This window comes from Phasianus colchicus, chromosome 1 (assembly GCF_987193195.1).
Source record: "Phasianus colchicus chromosome 1, bPhaCol1.hap1.1, whole genome shotgun sequence".
NCBI classification, from domain to species: Eukaryota; Metazoa; Chordata; class Aves; order Galliformes; family Phasianidae; genus Phasianus; species Phasianus colchicus.
The window spans coordinates 137,478,162-137,500,091 of NC_143436.1; the positions used below are offsets into that span (position 1 = coordinate 137,478,162).

The 21,930-nt window shown below is 38.9% G+C and overlaps 1 protein-coding gene across 3 annotated transcripts in view; it reads left to right on the top strand.

Annotated features, from left to right (window-relative positions):
- Window positions 1–597: 597 nt before the first annotated feature.
- The window catches only part of GCC2 (GRIP and coiled-coil domain containing 2), a 32,290-nt gene continuing 10,957 nt past the window's right edge, over window positions 598–21,930 (top strand). The window contains exons 1-17 of one of the 3 annotated variants that reach the window (XM_090128125.1): window positions 598–1,836; window positions 4,379–4,441; window positions 5,153–5,237; window positions 6,282–6,349; window positions 7,169–7,273; window positions 8,228–10,717; window positions 11,435–11,504; window positions 12,771–12,871; window positions 12,953–13,051; window positions 13,708–13,827; window positions 15,233–15,397; window positions 15,778–15,882; window positions 16,496–16,658; window positions 17,191–17,291; window positions 17,402–17,479; window positions 18,512–18,649; window positions 20,149–20,270. In XM_090128125.1, the coding sequence (XP_089984251.1) occupies window positions 4,400–4,441; window positions 5,153–5,237; window positions 6,282–6,349; window positions 7,169–7,273; window positions 8,228–10,717; window positions 11,435–11,504; window positions 12,771–12,871; window positions 12,953–13,051; window positions 13,708–13,827; window positions 15,233–15,397; window positions 15,778–15,882; window positions 16,496–16,658; window positions 17,191–17,291; window positions 17,402–17,479; window positions 18,512–18,649; window positions 20,149–20,270 (4,052 nt within the window). In that variant the 5' untranslated portion in view covers window positions 598–1,836; window positions 4,379–4,399. Of the gene's footprint in view, window positions 1,837–1,872; window positions 2,045–4,378; window positions 4,442–5,152; window positions 5,238–6,281; window positions 6,350–7,168; window positions 7,274–8,227; window positions 10,718–11,434; window positions 11,505–12,770; window positions 12,872–12,952; window positions 13,052–13,707; window positions 13,828–15,232; window positions 15,398–15,777; window positions 15,883–16,495; window positions 16,659–17,190; window positions 17,292–17,401; window positions 17,480–18,511; window positions 18,650–20,148; window positions 20,271–21,930 lie in introns of those variants that run through there. The other 2 variants (XM_031605167.2, XM_090128132.1) reach the window with 2 other exon arrangements.

A 21,930-nucleotide genomic window follows, 5' to 3' on the forward strand; every position in this document is an offset into this window, starting at 1 on the left:
AAACCTTTTTATTTGTTTAGAGAAATCTGTTTTGTACAAGTTCTCTTGCACAAAATGAAGGGGAGCAGGGTGAGATCTGGCCCATCTGTCAAACACACATCCCTGGGAGCTCTGTCAGGGCCCAGTTCAGAGCCTTCCAGGGTGGGTGAGGAAAGACAGCCCCTATGTTGGTTATTCTGTGGAATGTAAGGAGAGGGGTAGTGGAAAGGCAGCTCTTAAGGGCTTGTTACAAAGATCCACACCGGCCATCAGCCTGTGAGAGCAAGGAACCATCTGCTGCTTCAGCAAATGTTTAACTGCATCTGTTACAGTATGCGATAAACATACGTATAGTGAGTGCGCTGGGGTGCAGAGCACAAGACAAGGGAATGCTTTTTGAGGTATATATGAACAACCTTTCAGCCTTCTGTCACTATTTATAATTTGATTTTTAAAAGGAGGAGGACAACAGGAATACTCAGTGAAATGCAAGTTGCTCAACCAAGAGTAGCATCTTGACAAACGCAGCTGCCTAATTTACTAAGACAGTAGGTGTTCTCTCATGACACTCCAATTAATTCAGTGATATTCAATATTTATCTGGGGAATTGTAAAGAGAACAATATGCCTAAATTGTTTTTTGCCAAGCAACTTCTCATTAAAAATCAATTACATACCATGCAACATCAAAAATACTGCAAGCATTATCAACGTGCGTGCATGCATGCTTACAGAAGAAAAAAAAAAGAAAAAAAGTGCATACTTAAAAAATGATGGTAGGTATAATTCCTCTCAAACTCCAACCTAGAAAAAGGTCTTTTCATTCTGAAACTGAACTGTAAACCGCAACACCAGGCTTCTGCTATTTGATGTGGTACATATATATGCACGTGACTGTGTCTGTATGCCTGGATGGATTTCAGTCACACGGGGGAGGGGGGTCTCAGACTGGATGTCAAGGAAGACTTCTTCTCAGAATGAGTGGTGAGGCACTGGCACAGGCTGCCCAGGGGGGTGGTGAAGTCACTGTATCTGGAGGTGCTTGGGAGGTGTGGAGGTGTGGCACTGAGAGATGTGGTTAGTGGGCATGGTGGGGATGGGCTGATGGTTGGATTCTGGATCACAGAATCACAGAATGGCCAGGGTTGGAAGAGATCTCAAGGATCATAAATCTCCAACCCCCTGCCACATGCAGGGCCACCAACTTCCCCATTTAATACTAGACAAGGGCCCAACCAATCTGGCCTTAAACACCTCCAGGGACGGGGCATCCACAACCTCTCTGGGCAGCCTGTTCCAGCACCTCACCACTCTCTCTGTAAAGAATTTCCCCTGACATCCAACCTAAATCTTCCCTCCCTCAACTTAAAACCATTTCCCCTTGTCCTGCAGTTATCTATCCTTTCAAAGAGTTGATTCCCCTCCTGTTTGTAGGCTCCCTTCAGGTACTGAAATGAGGTCACCCTGCAGCCTTCTTTCCTCCAGGCTGAACAAGCCCAGCTCCCTCAGCCTGTCTTCATAGGGGAGGTGCTCCAGTCCCCTGATCATCTTCGTGGCTCTCCTCCGGAGCCTCTCCAACAGCTCTAGGTCTTTCCTGTACTGGGGGCCGCGCTCAGGAGGCACGGCCATACCCAGGGGCGGGGCTCCGTTGCCGGTCGCTCTGCAGCTGTCGGCCGTAGGGGGCGCGCCGCGTTAGCGGCGTGCGGGGATGACGAAGGCGGAAGTGGGGGCGCTGGGGTAGCGGTGCCGTCAGGGGCGCCGCGGTCGCTCCGCGCTAGCAGCGAGCCGGTTCCGCCATGGAGGTAACGGGCGGGCGGCCGGCCGTCGCCGGGGGGCCGTTACCTCACCCTCGCGCAGGCGCGTGACTTCGGGTCGCGTTTGCGGGCGCGCAGCCCTCAGCTCCCGCGGGGTCGGGGCGGGAGTACGGTTCCCTCGTGAGGGGGCGGGAAGGGGCTGCCGGGATGGGCGGGAGTCTGGGGGTGCCGTGCTGCGTGCGGGGCTCGGGGAAGCCGGTCGGGGCTGGCTGGCGGGAAGCGCGTTCGGCTGACGAGCGGGGGTGTTGTGGGTGAGCAAACGTCGGTCTGTAAAAGTTCCCCCGGGTGGACAGGGGTTACTGAGGTGACCCCGTGTGTTAGCTGTGCGTCAGCTGCGAGCGAGGTGTATAGAATCAGAATATCCCGATTGTACGTGTATCTCGTGTGGCTTCTGTAACCACCGAGGTGAACGCAAAGGCAGCGTCAAAAGAGTTCGGGCACCGTGCGTGAAATGAACCCTGCCAGTGGTTGCTGGGCTGTGTTCGGGCCGTGCCGCCGCTGAGGTGGTCGCTAGTCGGGATGTGTTTTGGAGTAATTTCCTGTGGCTGTGGTGCCAGATCTCGGCTCAGGGCGGTTGTCACTGCTGCAGGTTACAGCACAGCTCAGCAGAAGGCCTGGCCAGCTGTAGAAGAGTATGCTTAGTTATTGCAGAAGTAAGAATCACAGACTCATAGAATGGGCTGGGTTGAAAAGGACCACAATGATCATCTAGTTTCAACCCTCTGCTGTGTCACCAACCACCAAACCAGGCTGCCCAGAGCCACATCCAGCCTGGCCTTGAATGCCTCCAGGGATGGGGCATCCACAGCCTCCGTGGGCAACCTGTTCCAGTGTGTCACCACCCTCTGAGTGAAAAACTTCCTCCTAACATCTAACCTAAACCTTTCCTGTCTCAGTTTAAAACTATAAGGGGGTAGATAGCAATTAAAATACAGAGAGCATGCTAAACTGTGTTGGAGACACCTTAATGCAGATGAGGAAGACCTTAAATATACGTGTACATGACCAGCCAAGTGTAGAAGCATAGCCTGGTTTCAGAATGACAGAGCAGGAACTTGAGAATTCTTACAGGATTCAGTGTTGTCCTTGGAAGTGTGCTGTGTGTTGGCTCATGGCTTGGGCACACCCAATCTGTCAAAAGTAGGGTTTTTGAGTAAACATCTTCCTCATTTTTCCTACAGTTCAAACAAATGAAGCTCTGTACATGAGTTGCTTGTAGTATCTGTTCGCAGAACAGCAAAACTGTATGCTAACCACGTGATACATTGCTGCCTCTGCATGCTACCTTCAAGTAGCATAAAAGTAACATAGATCCTGACCTTACTGCAGTATAGAGAGATGTGCTACCATTTTTCTTAAGTGGTACACCCAATGTGTTATACCTAATCTTACTGTGTAAGTAAACTGCTTGTAGTGGCGGCATTGAGCTAAGGACAGTGCTGAAATGTTAAGAATGTAAATGTTTACAAAGGTTGTGTGCCAAGAAAATTTGAACTACAAACTTATTTATAGCTTTCTTTCATAAATGTTGCAGTTGTGTTGGACAGGCATGTTATTTTCTAACAAGTTTCCTTTTATCTTCTCAAAAAACACCAGCTCGCATGTTCCAGAGAGTTAACTGTAATTGCTTTTGTCCTTGGTCTGTACTTGAACTGGTATTTCTAGATAGTGTCTTTCCTGTTACCTCTCTGAGCTTGTCTCTGAAAATTGTTAGTCAGCAATTATCCATTAAAATAACATTTAAATCTTGTTTGTTTGCCTAAGTTTGTATTATGAGTTTTTTTTTCTTGGAATAAAGAGCGCAGCAAAATAGAAGTGAGGGAGTGTGTGAATATATAGACCTCTACTCACTCCCTAGAATGAGAGAAAACACTGGATAAAGCTTAAAGCCTGAAATGCTACCCTTCATGTGTTGGAAGTATCTGTTCAATTTCCCTTTTCTCTATCTTATTTATGAATGTTTTTTTACATTCCCAAGTATTGATAAGCATATCTTGTAAACCTACTCTAAAATAACTCAGAGTATCACAGATTGAATCTGTGGAAGTTTATGGTAAAAAGTGTCGTACGTGTAAATGTTAGGAATAGAGAGTCCAGAATGTTGACCCTTTTAAAATATGTTTTCAGGCCTAAACTTTTAGTGATCACCACTATGTTAAAAAAACAGTAACATAATTGTGGGATGTGTTTTGTTAGGAAGTTCCCAACGTTTGTTTTAACTGCTGATACACTACAAGCTTTATTTGTTTGTGCATTTTTAAATGGTTTTTAAGTAACAGTGATGAGACACACTATTGTAACTGTTTGTAAATAAAATGACTTTTCAGTAATGCAACAGAATCATAACACTGATTTACAAATCAGGAGTGTTCAATTCTGCTGTTTTATTGGATTAATCACAATTGACCTCTGTCTGACTTTTCTCCATTTTTCTGTCTGACTGATCCACAAATACTGTAGTTTTCTTGAATTCCCACTATATTAGTTGTTTTCCATGTTTGCAGACTTCAGTTAGTTCCTTTAGTAGTCTGTGTAAAAAAAAAAAAAAAAAGTTCAGTTCTCACATAATATCTATTTTGTTGTAGGTACAAGATGGAGGACAAGAAATGGTGGCATCCCCGGCCACACCAGGATCAGGCAAATCAAAGGTGATCAAATCTTGCAAATTTATTTGAATAGCAGTGGTAGAGAGGGTTACAGCTTATCATGCTGTACATAGCACATCAGCTAGCTGTGATTAACAGAAAGGCATAAGGGTATTTTTAAGCAATTTCCAGGCTTCTAGACTTCTTCAAAAAGTGATAGATAAACACTAGGCTAAGACATTTTGGAAAACAAATAACAGTTCTGTTACTGATATGCTTACTTGATGTCATAATAACTGACAAATTATTTAGTAGCATCTAGCTCTGATAGTAGTGTATTTCATAATGTACGCAGACTTCTTTCCATGTTCTGGATGTAAACTGTTTAATGCTGACATTAGGTCAGTGTACTATATGTAAAACACTGTTAAAATTATATTACTCCCAACACCTTAGCCTGAGTTCTGAAGTGTAGCCCTTCCCAAGTGAGTTCTTTTTTTTTCTCATTGATGCTTTCCAGTTGTGTGCTCTAGAAAGATTTCAGAAAAACACAGAATTAAGAGTAGTTCTTCTTGTTGCACTTGAAATGGTAGAACTGGATAACTGCAATACCTTGGCCTGTTGCTGTCCTAGAGCATGCTAGAACATGTTCCCATCCTAAGATTTCACTTATTGGAAGTCAGATATTAAAATGACTTGTTTTTTGTTTACCTCTAGGTTAGAGAATTTGGTTTCTGTATTATGTTGTTTTGTTGTTTTTTTTTTTTTTTACAGCTGGACACATTGCCCAAAGAAGATCTCATCAAGTTTGCAAAAAAGCAAATGATGCTAATACAGAAAGTGAAGTCAAGATGTACAGGTACCTCATTGAAATGGGAGTAATTTCCATCTTAATGCTTGGTACTATCTCACCTTTCCTTATTGTACTGCACATTTTTGCTAGGTAGATTTAAATTCTACATAAATACTCTATTTTTCTTTTCTATGATTTCTATATTTTTGTAGGAGGATAAGGTCTAAAATCCCTAGAGTGAGGTAGGGAAGAAAAAGAAACGCTGCTTTTGTCAATTATTAATTTAATTCAGTGTGACACTGTGCTGTTATGAAAAGGTGTAGATTGTGTTGAAGTGGGGCTTGCTGTTGTCTGTTCCCCTGTTGCAGGGATAACCTAGTAGATGGGAGGACAGTGCATTTCTATTAGGTTTTGTACACTCCTGTTGAGGAGCACTGTGGCCTCTTTGAAAATGCTAGCTTTTCTTGGTATCTGATCATTTGCTTCTTGGGACAAAAAATCCTAAAATGAATAAAATGAAATTTTGCGTTAATAACTAAAAGCATCCTATATGTAACGGTGCTCGCATATGCTATTCCCCACCTCTCTGCTCTCTCTTTTCATTTAGTGCACTAGAGTTGCATCCCCTTGTTTGGAGTTACAGTCATGCTGACTGCTGGTAGTTGCCCAACAAAACAATAAGGATAGGGATGGGCTATACTAGGCTTTTCTTCACTGAGGTTATTCATAAGATCTTGTTATTCTATCTGTTGCCTATTTTCAGAGAACTTGGGAAGAGATAAATGTATCTTTTCTTTGGCTTAAATTGGTCTTGAAATAGAAGATAAGACAATTGTCCAATATCTTTCTATTTGTTGTCTCTCCATCCAAACAAGGAAGCTTTGCTTCTTTCTAAAGTCAGGCTGAATATCAGCACCAGAGAAGCAGTACTGAATGCTTACTCTATCTCCTTTAGCCCTTTGCATTCCTCAACAACAAATGAGAATTGGTGAAATAAGACAACTCTAATTTGAATAGAAATCGTGTTAAGTTTTGGCTTTACTAGTATGTTGATACTATGAAGCATCAATTAATGCTTGCTGTGAAATTTCTTTACAACTTTTTTTAAAGAACTGGAGAGAGAAATTGAAGAACTCAGGTCTAAACCAGCTACTGGAGGAGCTGATGATATTATTCAGGTAAAAATACATGATGGGTTTCTAATGTATTGCTTAACATTAGCTGAAATAAACATACAAAAATAATTTGTGATATGTAATGAACAGTTGTAAAACTTATTCAAATCCAATGTAATCTGTTTGTGGGAATTCAAGACACTACTTAAAATCTCTTTTTTTCCTATACTCTCATTTTTTTCCTTTATGGCCTACATCCCTACTTCACTTTTTTGGATAAGAGTTCTTTGACAAATTGCACATAATAATACAATTTCTTCTGCATGACTTTGTTCATCTATAATAGGGTAGGCAGGTTTATGTTCCTCTCAGAATGATTGTTGTGGAAAGATTTTACAATTTAGAAAACTTTAGAGATAGTAATTTGATAAGATCAAAATCATAGAATTAAAGGTCATGTGTGTCACAAATACTTCTAGGAAAATAACTGAAAATTTGTTTAGTGGCAAGGGCAAATATATCAAAGTAGGGGTTATAGACAACACATCAAAGTGAAAATTGGCAGTGAGGAAGACTTTATCTACTAGAAAATTGTTCTTCTGATAATTTGGATGGAGATTTCTCCAGAAGGCAGTAAAACTAGATGAGCTGATCAGAACCAAGATTTTGAACAAAACATACTACTCAACATCCTTTTACTAGTATAGCTCTTCTGTATCTGTTGCATTTGGGCTGAAAGTAAGATCAGTCTAGTCTACATCGTAAAAAAAAAACAAACAGATGTGACCAGTATGCATGTTTCTATTGCTTTGCAAGAATCATCCAAGTTTCTATTGTTAAGAGAACACTTTTTTTCCAATAATATTTCTCTCTTAAAATTAGGCTCTCACAGAAAGACTGGATGTTGTACTTCTGGAAAAAGCTGAAAGTCAGCAACAGTGTGTAGCTCTGAAAAAAGAAAATCTTCAAAGAAAACAAGAAGCGGAGGTACTGAAACAAATAGAACATTACTAAAGTATTTCAGAATGTTTATTTTGTAGTTCTGTTTATATATTTCACTTTTATTTTTTCTTCACTCACATGTATTCTATTATACGTTAAAAGATCAGAAGGCTTCATATGTAAGCAGATTTTCTCTCTGGCCTCTAAGTTATTGCTTTCATTGGACTGACAGTAAATGAAAAATTTCTATATATTTTGTTTAGATCGACAACTATTCAAAAAGAATTCAGTTTGTGTATTAGTAGCCTAGATATGAGATGCCTCCAGTTAATCAACTCTGTCTTTTTGTGGAAAATCTGAGATTTTACATTCACACATGCTTTGAAAGCAGCTTGTGAGCTAAGTCATGTAAATCACATCACAGAATCACAGAATGGCAAGGGTTGGAAGGGACCTCAAGGATCATGAATCTCCAACCCCCCTGCCACATGCAGGGCCACCAACCTCCCCATTTAACACTAGACCAGGCTGCCCAGGGCCTCATCCAACCTGGCCTTGAACACCTCCAGGGATGGGGCATCCACAACCTCTCTGGGCAGCTTGTTCCAGCACCTCACCACTCTCTCTGTATAAAGAACTGAACATCAGTAAAAAAGTGAAGTTCAGTCACATAGAATTGATGACTAGCTTTATATACTAGCTACTTGAGTTTGATGTGATAAAAGTGTTTTTGTCTTTAATACATGATCACAGTCGTTGCTAAAGCTGAAATTTATCATGACTATTTCATGAGTTTTTTTTTTTTTTTATCGGCAGGCTACTGTGTACTCTCTGCAGTCTTGTGAATTGAGTTGCTGTAAAATAGCTGACTATTTAAAAACTATAGCAATTTTTAAAACTAAGGATTCCTAAATCTTCTAGTTTATTACTATAAAACAGTTTATTTGGAAGTTATATCTTCTAAGTTATCAGTATTTAATAACTTGTATGTTTGTTTAGGCTGCAGTGGCTAAGACAGAAGAATTGCAGAAGCAACTGGAGCAATCAAATACTGACTCGCTGGAAGAAATAAAAGCTCTGAAGAACGAATTAATAAATGCACAATCCAAATACAATGAGGACTTAACAAAGCTGAAAACAGAATTAGAAGAGCAAGAGAAGAAACAAATGGAACTGGTGGAACAGATTGAATGTTGTAGTGATAATCAAGAAGAAGTTAAAAGATTACAAGATTATGTCCAAAAAATTAAATCTACTTACGAGGAACAAATTTTGTGCTTGAGCAAGCAGTTGGAAGCTGTGAATGATGACAAAAACAAAGAAATTGCAACTCTGCAAGAAACTATTAAAAGCAACTCTCAGTGTTACCACAGTGAAATCAATAGTCTGAGTGAAGAGCTTAAACAATTAAAAGTTGCCCATCAGGAAGAGGTGTCAGAACTGATGCATCACATTGAAATATCTTGTAAAGAAAATGAAGAAAAGCAAAATCAGATAAATCAGTTACAGCACAGTCTGGCAGAGGCAGATTTAATGAAAGAGAAAAATGTGAAAGATGAAACAGATGGTCATACTGAGCAGCATGAGCATGACTTTGAGCAGCTAAAACGAGTCTTAAACAAAAATATAGAAAACAAGGTAGATGTTTTAGGTATGCAAGAAGAGCCTTGTGTAGAAGCAAAAATGGAAGAAAAAATTAGACACCTGGAGTGTAGCTTAGGTGATCTCCAGTCTCAACATAGTATTTTAAAGGATGAGCTAACTTATATGAGTAATGTTAAACTAAAACTGGAGGAGGAAATTCATCGCATAAAAGATGAGCATTTTCATGAAAGGGAAGACTTGGATTTTAAGATAAATGAATTGCAGCTTATTAAAGAAGACTATTGTTGTGTGATTGAAAAACTGAAATTGGAGCTTCAAGCAGCAAGACACCACTGGGAAACCATGGCAGAAGAACATAAACTAGAAACTCAGAATTTGAGGGAGCAACATGAAAGAGAAATCTCTGAGCTAAATAAAACGTTATTATCTAGTTCTGAAAAAGAAAAAATGGCATTACTGTTTGAAATGCAGGACCTTAAAGACCAACTTGAAAAGCTGACTCAGGAGAAGGAAGATGCAGTACTCAGTTATGATAGCCTGAGAGAAACTCTAGAAACAATACAGACTGAGTTAGGAGAATCTGCTGGAAAGATCAGCCAGCAGTTTGAATCAATGAAACAACAGCAAGCTTCTGATGTCAGTGAACTGCAACAGAAACTCCGGGCTGCTTTCAATGAGAAGGATGTTCTCCTTGAAACTGTGAATCGCCTCCAGGCAGAAACACAGAAATTGTCTTCTTATCAGCTAGAGATAGAAGAACTTAAACATAAAATTGTTGGTCTTCAGGAGGAAAATGACACAATAACAAGCTGCATTCACCAAAAAGAGGCTTCTATAAAGGAACTGGAAGAGAAGATAATTGCTCTTGCCAATCAAAACAAGGATATTTTAAATGAAGTGAAATGCTCAGGTGAAGAGAGAGAAGCCCTTCAGGAAAGGTGCAAGCAAGAGCAAGGAAAAGTTCGGGAACTTCAGCAAGAGGTAGATGTTGCTAACCAGTGTAATAGTGACCTGAAGAAAAAGCTGGAGGAATTAACAGGGAGACTGAATGATGCTTTAACTGGTAAGAATGAAAACACTAAAATTCTGGAGCAATTGGAAAATCAGGTTGACACTCTAGTGCGTGAAAGAGAGAACCTTTCATCTGAAGTGTCTGCTCTTCGTGAGGAAAATAAGAAAATTGTTCAGGAAAAAGAGGAATTAAGTAAAGAGCTGGAAAAAATAATGTATGAAAAAGATGGTTGGCTAGTATTGAAAGAGAAGTCTGAAAACTTAGAGAAGAAATTACAAATAATGACTGCGGAAAAAGACCGTATATCATCATTGCTTGAAAGTGAACAAGCTCACAAATCCCTTGTAAGAACTCAACTGTACCACATGCTTGAGCAAGTGGGGTACAGCATTTCCGACTCTAATGAGGAATGTGATTTTCTCAACTTACTACAGATTGCAAATGAACACTTGATAAAAATGAAAGAAAAGCAGTGCTTTGCTCTACAGAATGAGGAAAAAGTTATTCATTTGCAGAGGGAAATTGAGAGACTAGAGGAAGAAAACACAACTCAATATACAGAACATAGATCCCTGCTTCAGGATCTTGGAAGAGAAAAAGATCTTTTGAAAGAAGAGTTGGAAGAAGTGTTGTCTGAAAAAGAAGCCCTTCAACATGATATCCAGGAGCTGAAGAGTGCTGGTGAAAAAGCGACGATTGAAAATCAAGATCTGTTAGCTAAGATTGAAGGGATGTCTGAAAAACTTGCTTTTTATGAAAGCCAAATACAGGAACAGCAAAAAGGATCCAAAGCTCAAGAAGACTTAAATTTCATTCTGGAACAAAAGGAAACTGAACTTAGAAATGTGAAAGACGAACTGAGTTCTCTAAAGGTTATATTTTGTTATTGAAGTATACAGACTAAACCTCTAAAGTCTTCAGAATTAAGGTTCAAAAAATACTTTCATTCTCTCTTTGTTTATTTTTTTTTCCTTGGCCTCAAAGTGAGTTTCCTTTTTCAGAAAGCACGTTTCTGAGATGTCAGACACCTCAGATTCCCCTCCCTCCCTACAGTAGAAGTTCTAAAAAAAAACCAACCAACCAAACAAATAGACAGAAAAAAAATCTTACAATTTCTTTTAGTTACGTCTAAAGTCACTTGCACTTGAACCTTTTTCCCCTATTGGTGCCACTCAAAGTGATCATTTAACTGGATGGATTAACTGAGCTAATAATCTTTTGCCTCTAACTTCCTATGACTCCATCTCAAAACTGCTTGATCTACCTAGCTAAATATAGCTGCTCCTAATTTCAGGTCCTGGAATATTCATGGATTTGTAAAACTGACAGCTGGTCAGAATTAATGGTCTTCCATTTTTTTGTTTTTGTCCTCTGTTAGGATGGAAATCAGCTGATGAAAGATTGGAGTGTTTTCCCTTTAAAATAAGTACACTTTTCAGTGACCAAGCTTATGTGCAGTTTTGCATTATGACTTTCTTGGTAGTAGGAACGTAGACATAGTCCAGCTCGTAGCTGGAACTGCTAGTGACTTGTTGAAAACATATCACAATTTTTTTATAATATTACTTGTATCTTTTTTTATAATACAGACTGTAATGGAGACACTGACTGAGAAAAATGATGAACAATCTTCAGTAGCAGAGCTTCAGGAAAAAATTGGTATCTATCTTACTATTGTCTTCTCTGTAAACAAAAGTTATTTGGATTGTTTAGCTCAAAGATTTTTTTTTTTTTCTCTGCATAGTGATAGTATATTTCCTATAAACCCAGGAAGGTGGGGAAGTAGGATAACAATGACGTTTCATTCAGTATTCATCCTATTAGAGGTTCAAAATGATAGCAGACTTAAAATTTCTAACATTAGTATCTTATATTTTTTCATCCTGAGTACATTTAGGTATAAACAGTGTATTAGATGTCACCTTTTTAAACCAGGGAAAAAATAATTGTCAATAAAAATCCCTAAGGCAGCCAAGAGAGAGAATGCATTTTGCTAAGTATGCTGTTGTCTAATTGCAGTCATCCCAACACATGAGAAAGAAAATTATTCTAGTAGTTATCACTATGTCATGAAATCACAGAATGGCATAGGTTGGAAGGGACCTCACAGCCCACCCAGCCCCAACCTTTGCTGTGGGCAGGGCTGCCCCCCACCAGCTCAGGCTGCCCAGGGCCCCATCCAACCTGGCCTTGAGCACCTCCAGGGATGGGGCATCACAACTTCTCTGAGCAGCTGTGCCAGCGCCTCACCGCCCTCTGAGTAAATAATTTCCTTCTAACCTCTAATCCAAATTTCCCCTCTTTTAAACTAAAGCCATTCCCCTTTGTTCTATCACCACCTCTGTAAAAAGTCACTCTCCATCTTTTTTTATAAGACCCATTTAAATACTAAATGGCTGCTATAAAGTCTCTCTTGAGCCTTCTCCAGGCTGAACTCAAGCCCCTCTCCCTCAGCTTTTCTTTGTAGAAGAGGTGTTCCAGCCCTTTGACCGGCCCTCCTCTGGACCTCCTTCAGCAGCAATATGTCTTTCTTGTGCAGGGAACCCCAGGCTTTGATGTCATACTGCAGATGCAGTCTCACCAGAGTAAAGTAGAGAGGGAAAATCACTTCCTTCACCTGCTGGTCACGCCATTTTTGATGCAGGCCAGGATTTTGGGCTGCATCTGTCTGTAGAAGTACACAGAAATGTGCCTTTACTGTAAACTGTAGCTGAAGTTTTCGGAACAGGGAAAGAGTTTCCCTGAATTATCTGTGAGACTGGATGTTCTAGCTTCAAAGTGAATTGAAAGGCTTAACTTAATGGAACCTTTTAATATCTCTTTTATATTTTGTCTTATTTCAAACTTGCATTTCAAATTCAATTTCAATTGAATTTCATTTCCTCAGGAGGTGTATTTATTCACTTTCTTATTTACCTATTTTAGGAAGACTAGAAAAAGAATCTGCAGAAAAAGGAGAGAAGCTAAATAAAATGAAAGCTGTTGCTGTGAGAGCAAAGAAAGAATTAGATACCAGCCGGAAAGAGGTACCTTAACTGCTTCTTAACATGAAAAACATCCTGCATGTATGATTCTGTTCTAATGGCATGTGTTTTCCTTGTAATAAGATGCAGACTCTGAGGGAAGAATTGGAGGTGGTTCGATCAGAAAAAGATCAACTGTCTGCTTCAATGAAAGATGTCATTCAAGGAGCTGAAAGTTATAAGGTAGGAACAGTGCTAGCTATAAAAGGCAGTTAACTGTCAGAAAAAAAAAACGTTTTTGAATCCCACCCTGGATATTTATTACTGTTTACCTGCACAAGTGAGCTTGGTAAAAGAAACTGTGCCTGTGCAGTTCAAGTATCCAAATCAGGAATATAAGTTCTTGTAACAGAACCATGTGGATGCTGTCAGAAGAAAACAAGACATTTCCTTTCTCCTAGGTGATATTTTTAAACCTTCTTTTAAACTTGGCATCATATGTGTCAGACAATGTTGCTGAAGCAAATCTATTGTTACAAATTCTTAAATCTGTATAAACTGAGAATTAGTTACAAAAAAATCTTTGAGTGATAAAGAGAAAAGCGAACAATTCCATGGGAACAGGTCCTCTCAGAGTACCTCTCTGGGCACATGACTGAGAAGCAGTTAGCTGGGGACAGTCGGCAAAGATTTACCAAGAGTAAATGCAAAATGATTTCTTTCAGAACTTGTAATGGAACTATAGCTTTAGTTTCATTTTGAGATTTCTTATATTGCATTAGAATATCTCGTGTGCTTAATTATTAGAAAGATAATAAGTGTCTGGGGTTTTGAATGTGCTTAAGACAAGCAATGTGGATCATAAAAATGAAAGTTCGTCTGTATGTGCTTGTGTTAAGAATCTTCTGATGGAATATGATAAACAAGGAGAAGAGCTGGATTCTGAAAGAGGCAGAGCAAATAGTCTTGAACGTCAGATAGATGACCTCACAAGACAGCTACAGCTGTCATCCCAGCAGGTCAGTTCTGTGTGTGTGTAAGAGATACTGATAATTAAAGTAACAGTTATTTTAATGTAAGATTTTTTCATGTGATTTGTAACATATTTAGTCTCGTAACTCAAGTGCATTCTGAATAGTTACTTGAAATTCAGTTTTTCTTAACATCTGATGCCTATATGGGCTATGAGATAGTTAAAGATCTCTAGAATGACTTGTCTTTTAGATAGGGTTTAATTTAGCCCAGATCAGCTCACAGAAAAGAGCAGGTGATCAACTCTGCTGCATGTATCAGATAAACAAAAATCAGAAAGTATTGAAATTGCACTGTTTATCTGATTCCACACCCACACTTGCCATGAAGTACAGTGAACTTGGTGTTAATTTTTTCCTTCAGTTTCTTAAACAGAATATGCCTCTGTTATTTCACCAACAGAATGCTTAAAGAAACAAAAGTAACTGTGGTGATTTTGTTGTGGTTTTTTTTTTTTTGCATCTTTCACAAGAATTAGACTTGAAGATGTGTTGTGGAATACCGTAGTGGCATTCAGAAGTCTAAGATGGTAATTAAACAGCTGTGAGATGCACTCTGCAAAAACTAGCTGAAATAGACTGCGGATTTAGGGTTTAAACTCTCAGGCCCCATATGTAATTACAATGCAGATGAACCTTGGCCACCTTTTTCTTAAAAGAGAAACTAATAGTGAATAGCAGAAGAAGAAATGATAAATAGTAAAATACACTCTGCTGATTGTGCAGGGGTTGATTTTATTTATTTTTTTCAAGTTGTTATGAAATATTATATAAATTGTCAAGGTAATTGCTAGCTTCTTTCACTTTAATCTGCATAATAGATAAAAATATTGAAGATATTAGATTTGTTAAAATATTCCAACAATAGCCTGGGCACAGGAGGAGTTCTTACTATATATACTGATATGATATCCTTGAAGGCTCCATGTTGCTGTAGTTGAAGGATTTTTTTTAGGGGTTAATAGGTTGAGGCTTTCTTTGTAAATATAACTGTACTTGAAATAGGGCAACTGAGTACTTAAATACCTCGTGTTATTGTGGGAGACAAATCATTCTTGCAGAGAGCAATAAAGGGTTGGGTTTTGTTCTTTTGGTTTTCTCGTTTTTTTTTTTCCTATTTCTTATGCTTATTCTAGCCATCTTACAGTAAGCTGTGCTCATGAACTCTGAACAAAATAAACATACTCACACAGTTTGATTCTTTCAACCCGGTTCTTAATCTGATTTAAAACAAGATGAACAACAGTTTATAATGTTATCAGTAGGAGTAGTGTTTATAAGAGAATCTGATGAAAATCAGTGTTTGTTTTTTGAAATATGGATGGTATCTTATTTATCAAAGTCAAATGCAAATTCAGCTTATGTTGTTATCTTCCCACTATGATCATTTTAGCATGATCAGCTACATTCTGCTAATGAAGACCTACTGGCTCGTGTCGAAACACTGCAGTGTAATTCTAAGCTGCTAGAAGCTCAGATACTGGAGCTACAAAAGGTGAAGGCGAAGGCTGAAAAAGAACTGGAAGCTGAAAAGCTTCTAAAAGAACAGAAAATAAAGGTAATAATACTATGTAGAGCTGATAAGTTGGTTGAAGCATTACTGTCACTCAATGATGTGACTTCTGGAAGAGTTTTTATAAACTGTGTTTATTATAGATAAGTTCCATGCTTTTTCTTCTTCTTACTTCACTTGGTCTTTTTTTGAAGGCTGTCTGTTCGTTAAAAGAACTTTTCAAGGCCATCACTTACAGTAGATTGGAGATTCTGACAGAACGTGCATACCAGTTCATAATCTTGTGAGGTTTTCTTTGACTCCCGATGTCTTAGTGAAGAATTTTATCATTGTACAATCTAAGTGAGTGGGTGCCTGTGTATGTTTACACTGCTGACATCTATTTTGAAATTGCTCCACATAACTGAAAAGTATTTAAATTTCAGGAACATAATGGTACTCTCCGAGAAGTGGAAGAGCTTCAAATGCAACTTCAGAAGGAAAAGAAGTATCTGCAAAAAATTATGCAAGAGCTAGAGCTGGCCAAAAAGGTAGAGTAATTGTTGTGCGTGAGTTTAAGAGACTACCAAAAATTTTGTCCCTTCTGATTGTATCTAAGGTCTCCCTTTCTGTTCTGAGGACCTTAAGACCTAAGGTATGCAAAAGCAAAAACACGAGTTTTTACTCATTTTACTTCAGAGAGATGATGTATACTTCTTGAGGGGGTACGTGATGAGGAGGAATATGGTAGTTGGTTGTTTTGGGGTGATGGTGGTTTTGTTTTTAGCTTGGGTTATGCAGCCTGTCATGACTAGAAATAGGAATACATGCAGATGTCTGGAATATTTGTATGGTGCACTATTCAGAAGCTGCCTTTGTGAGGAGCAGATATGGTAAAAACAAATACCTGCAAGATAACCGCTGATAATTGTTAAAATTGGCAACAGAGTTCTTAAGCTTTTGATCCTCATTTGAAAATAAATTATGTGCTGAGGATTATGGAAACTCGATGGGTGGATGTTGCTTGTTGATATACATGGTTATAAACTTTTTGTTAGATTAGATATATATTTCTTTAATTCTTTATTTTGTGATGGAGGAGAAAGGAATTCTTAGCAACCAAGGCAGGTTTTAAGCTGTAACTTCTTTGTGTGTAACTTGCAGGATGCTCAAAAGAGTACACTGATGGATATGGAAATAGCAGATTACGAAAAGCTGGTAAAAGAACTTAATCAGAAGATTACTGATAAAGATAGTAGAATAGAAGATCTTGAGCAAGAGACGGGGATTCAGAAACAAAAACAAGAGACCCTACAGGAAGAAATAAGTGAGTAAACTATAACCAACAAGTATAGTATAGTTAGTAGTAATTGTAAAAAATAAATAAAAAATGTTTTTCAATTCATTTTTATTCAAGCTGATGAGTGAGAGTGAGGTTTTTTAGGGAATACTAAATAAAAGGTTCACTATATAGTCAGCAGTCATTTGATGTAATATTCAACAAATAAGAGCCAAACAGCTTGCCTGATAAACTGCTTCTTACCTTGTTAACTTAGTCATGTGTTCTGAAAGTAAGTGATTGCAAGGCATTTTCAGTCTGACGTACCACATTTACAACACATTACCAGCCAGCATGTGGTTAAGTTTCATTTCTACCTATCCTGAAGTATAAATCTCAAAACAATTTCATTTATTAGAACGTATTTATGACATGGATGTCATATACTAAAGTTAGTGTAAGCTACGTGTTTGCAGCTTCTAAGAGATCTGTCAAAACTTGTTTAAACATTTTCCATTATGTTTAAGAAAAGATAGGCAAAGGAAGCCTTCCCTCCTATAATTGCTGTTTTCTGCATTAGAGTCTCTTCAGTCAACAATGCAGCAGGACGAGGAAAGAAATGCCAAGATAAAACAACTCCTGGTGAAAACCAAAAAAGAATTGGCTGATTCAAAACAAGCTGTAAGTCCACTAACCGATGACCGTATATTTCAGTTTTTAAACTAACTTTTAAAACTGGGCTGGTATGTGAATTACTAAGTTGCAATTAACCAGATACTTCTATCATGCAGGAAAATGACCATCTGATGTTGCAGGCATCATTAAAAGGAGAACTGGAAGCCAGTCAGCAACAAGTGGAAGCCTTGAAGGCAAGAATCTTCACTTTGTTAGTATATTGAAGTTACAGAATTGTAGAATCACTCAGGTTGGAAAAGACCTTAAAGATCCTCGAGTCCAACCACAACCTAACCATACTACCCTAACAATCTTCTGCTAAATCATGTCCCTGAGCACCACATCCAAATGGTTTTTAAGCACATCCAGGGATGGTGACTCACCTACCTCCCTGGGGACCCTATTCAAGCTTAACAACCCTTTCTGTAAAGACGTGTTTCCTGATATCCAACCTAAACTTACCCTGGCGCAACTTGAGGCCATTTCCCCTTGTCCTGTCACCTGTCACCAGTGAGAAGAGTCCAACTCCGCTCTTGCTGTAAGTACCTTCCAGATATTGGAAGAGAGCAATAAGGTCTCCCCTCAGCTTCCTTTTCCCCAGACTGAACATCCCCTGTTCCTTCAGTCTCTCCTCATAGGCCATATTCTCCAAGCCCCTCACCAGCCTTGTTGCCCTTCTTTGGACCTGCTCCAGCACCTCTATGTCCTTTCTGTACTGAGGTGCCCAAAACTGAACACAGTACTTGAGGTGAGGCCTCACCAGTACCAAGTCCAGGGGCAGGATGACTTCCCTAGTCCTGCTCACTGCACCATTCCTGATACCTCTTGGCCACCTGGGCACACTGCTGGCTCATATTCAGCTGACTGTCCATCAGTACACCAAGGTCCCTTTCCATCAGGCAGCTTTCCAGCCACTCCTCCTCAAGCCTGTAGGGTTGCCTGGGGTTGTTGTGACCAAAATGCAGGACCCAACACTTGGCCCTATTGCAACTCATACAGTTAACCTTGGCCCATCGATTCAGTTAGTATTTCTTATTTAAGTATTAAGGGTTAAGTTTGTTGCAACTCTTTCTTTTGTTTTTATTAGATTTAAATTTATATTCACTTATTTTGTGCAGGAATTACTGTAATACAATCCAGTGGGGTCTGTGGCACGTTCCCCTGGCAGGGAAGGAAAAAGTTTGTCATATTAGCAACCACATTTTCATCTGATTTTTTTTCTTCAGATTCAAGTAGCTGCACTGACATCAGAAAAGCATAAAGTCCAGGAACATCTACGCACTTCTTCTGAGCAACACCAGCGTACACTGAGTGCTTACCAGCAAAAAATTGCAACTTTGCAAGAAGAATGTAGAGCAGCACAGGTATTCTGATGAAAGTGATGTCTTCAGCTTTAGAAAGCAGATTTACTACACTCTAGATTCTGTCTGCATCTCTAAAACTGTTTTGCAGATCTTTTGCTGTTGTCATCTTGTCTGTCAGGAATTGGGAATTCCGCAGTACTTAGTGTATTTGTGTGGTGGTATAGAGGACAAGCTCGTCTGCCCTGGTTGTCACGAAGCATTTGTGGTAGAATGTCTGGACTGCAGACATTATATTACTTTATATTACTAATGGTAAAAATTTTGTTAGGAGTGGAAAGCTACAGTCCACTTAAGACAATCGATATGCTGGGGAGAAAAGAGAAGTCATCGCTTCTGTCTGAAGAAAAAGGGGAAAAAAATCATTTACTCCTCATAAAAGCATAGTTACCACTTTTTTTTTTTAAGCTGAGAAACATTTGCAGTCATCTTTTAATATGCTGGTATATGAGCAGCTTCTTAATTGTCAGCTGAGCTACAGCTGGAGCTGACACTTGCTGAGGTTTTTATTATTGCTATTTTTTGGCAATGTCATGCTGTGTTAGATATGGCTGGAATCTAGTAACCTGGTATTTGCAGTAGAGACAGGTTCAGAATATAGGAGTGTTCTGTTCCAGTTGTTTCTATGTAGGTTAGTGCACCCTCTTACCTCCTGTGTGGTATGATAGGTGTCAGTCCTGCAGAAAAGTAACATGAATGTATCCTGCTAAAAAACTTCTGAATTTTAAAAAGGTGAAATGGACTGCAACAGTGGGTTTGCCTGAGTGATACTGGTAAGTGTATGTCACCATGGAGATTAGAGCATTTCAGTCATCAAGAATGACTTGTGAGCTTCTTTAAGAATCAAGAATGAAAACCTGCACCTGTATTTTCCTAGAAAAATATACAGCATGGGCATTTGAAAGGTGTTATTTCTCAGGTGGGAGTAATTCTTGCCTATGTAGTGTACACTAAAGGACTTTAAATTGTGAGGTAATCTGTCCATAGAAAACAAACTTATGTATCAGCTGAGTTCAGAAGAGAAGGCAGAGACCAAATACTCTTACAGGAAGCTATGATATACCTTGCTTTGTATCCTCACAGGGCTGACTTAAAATGATACATAATTTTCAGGTTTTCTGAGGAGGAGTGTGGGTTTATTTTGTTTTGTTTTTCCCCCTTCATTACCCTTTGAATTACTTACTTTGAATTTACCCATGGATATCTGTTGAATTTATTATGTTGTTATTGTATTAGTAAACATTCTTTTTTTCTTGAAGGCTGGGATGTTGAACGTCAGTGACTTATTGTTTTCCAGTTTCTGTATTGATAATTGATTTGATTACGGTCTAAAAAAGCATGGTCTGTCATGATGCCATTTAAATTGTTCATTCAAAAGAGGAAAATGGAAATGATAACTATTTGACTTTTTTTCAGTACAAGATGCATTTTGTCTTAGAGCAAATAGGTGAGCAACTGTCAATAGTATAACTTACTAAGAGTTTTTTTTTTCTGTGTCATAGGCTGAGCAGGCATCTGTTACATCTGAATTTGAAAGCTACAAAGTTCGTGTTCATAATGTTTTAAAACAACAAAAAAATAAATCTGCTTCTCAGACAGAAACTGAGGGAGCCAAACAAGAAAGGTAAAGCCAGAATTTTTATATCCGTACAGAAAAATACTGATGCTTGGGTTATGCTGTTAATGTTAGTGAGTTCCACTATTTAACTTTTTCTTAAGTATGGAAAATATTAGAAAGGAGGCAGTTTGCCTCTGATAATTTGATCTGAGGGGGAAAAAAATGTGTGTATAAAATTAGAGCTGTCTGATCTTTAACATTACTTTCTAACCATGGCTGGACCCATCTGAATAGAAGATCATTCATTTGTACCACATCTCAGCTGTCAGTGGTACTGTGCTAGTTTGTAATTCTTTGCTTTGTCTCTAACAGATTTATTTCTGTGCAGATTACCTGTTGGTTCAGTCAGAGGGACAAGTAAGGTATTAGGATGTCTCTCCTGTTTCTCAGGAGCAGAAATTAGCATAACTGAGTAAACCTGACATGTTCTTTGACAATAAAGCACTGAAGCAAAGCACTATTTCCAGCTAAGAGAAGTAAACAGCAGTTAGTACTTTTCAGCTGAACTCACTTGGATTTTTATCAGGAAGGAGTGGTGTCATGCGAGTAAAGCTCTGGCTGCCAATTCAGTCATCAATTCTAGCAGCCTTCTAACAGTTTTCTTATCAGCTACTTTAGAAGGAAAGTCTTGAAAAAAAGGATTACTCTGTGAAAAAATCCCTGAAAATAATTGAAGTACAATTAGAAGCCACGTAAATTCAATTTCACATCAGTGGTTGAATCTCATTTCAAAGAGATCAGTTTCTGTAAGGTGTTTTTATAAGTGGTTGGTAGCTGATCATGGTGACAAACTGGATGTTCATGCATAAGATGTCAAAAGTCATTTCTGACATAGATCTTAGTACATAAGGATGCTGCTGAAAATCCACCAGGGGGAGACTTGGGTATTAGAGGGCTTGGGGTTTTTTTCTGTTGTTTGTTTGGTTTGTTTAATACATCTCCTCTGAAGCAAGTAAATTGCAAGAGTTGCATTTCTTGTCTCCTATTTGCAGAATTTTAAGAAGCTCAGTTATTAGTTTTTTGTGAAAGAAGGCTACTGTACTTCCAAAGTGAACAAGTAAAAAATAATTTTTACAAGTAATAAATAATTTTCAAAGGAATGATTTTTATCAACTCTGTTGGTCAGAACTGTATCTTATTTGGGTTGATGCTGCTTTCTACACCTTTGCCAGTCTTATTGCCAGTCTCTTCCACCCACTTCCTGTCTACTGCTTTCAGTCTCATTGAACTGATGTGCATTTACTAAACGAACAAAACCCTCTACCACTTTCTTCCACTTAATTCTTCCGAATGGCTGCATACGAGGGTGAACAGTGACAGGACAAGGGGGAATGATTTTAAACGGAGACAGGGGAGGTTTAGGTTAGATGTTAGGAGGAAGTTTTTCACCCAGAGGGTGGTGATGCACTGGAACAGGTTGCCCAAGCAGGTTGTGGATGCCCCATCCCTGGAGGCATTCAAGGCCAGGCTGGATGTGGCTCTGGGCAGCCTGGTCTGGTGGTTGGCGACCCTGCACATAGCAGGGGAGTTGAAACTAGATGATCAGTGTGGTCCTTTTCAGCCCAGGCCATTCTACAATTCTGATTCAATTATGATTCAAACTGAATTGAAGCAGAAAGTAGGAGTGGTCACACCTACCCCAGTTGGTACATTTCCATCAGTTCAC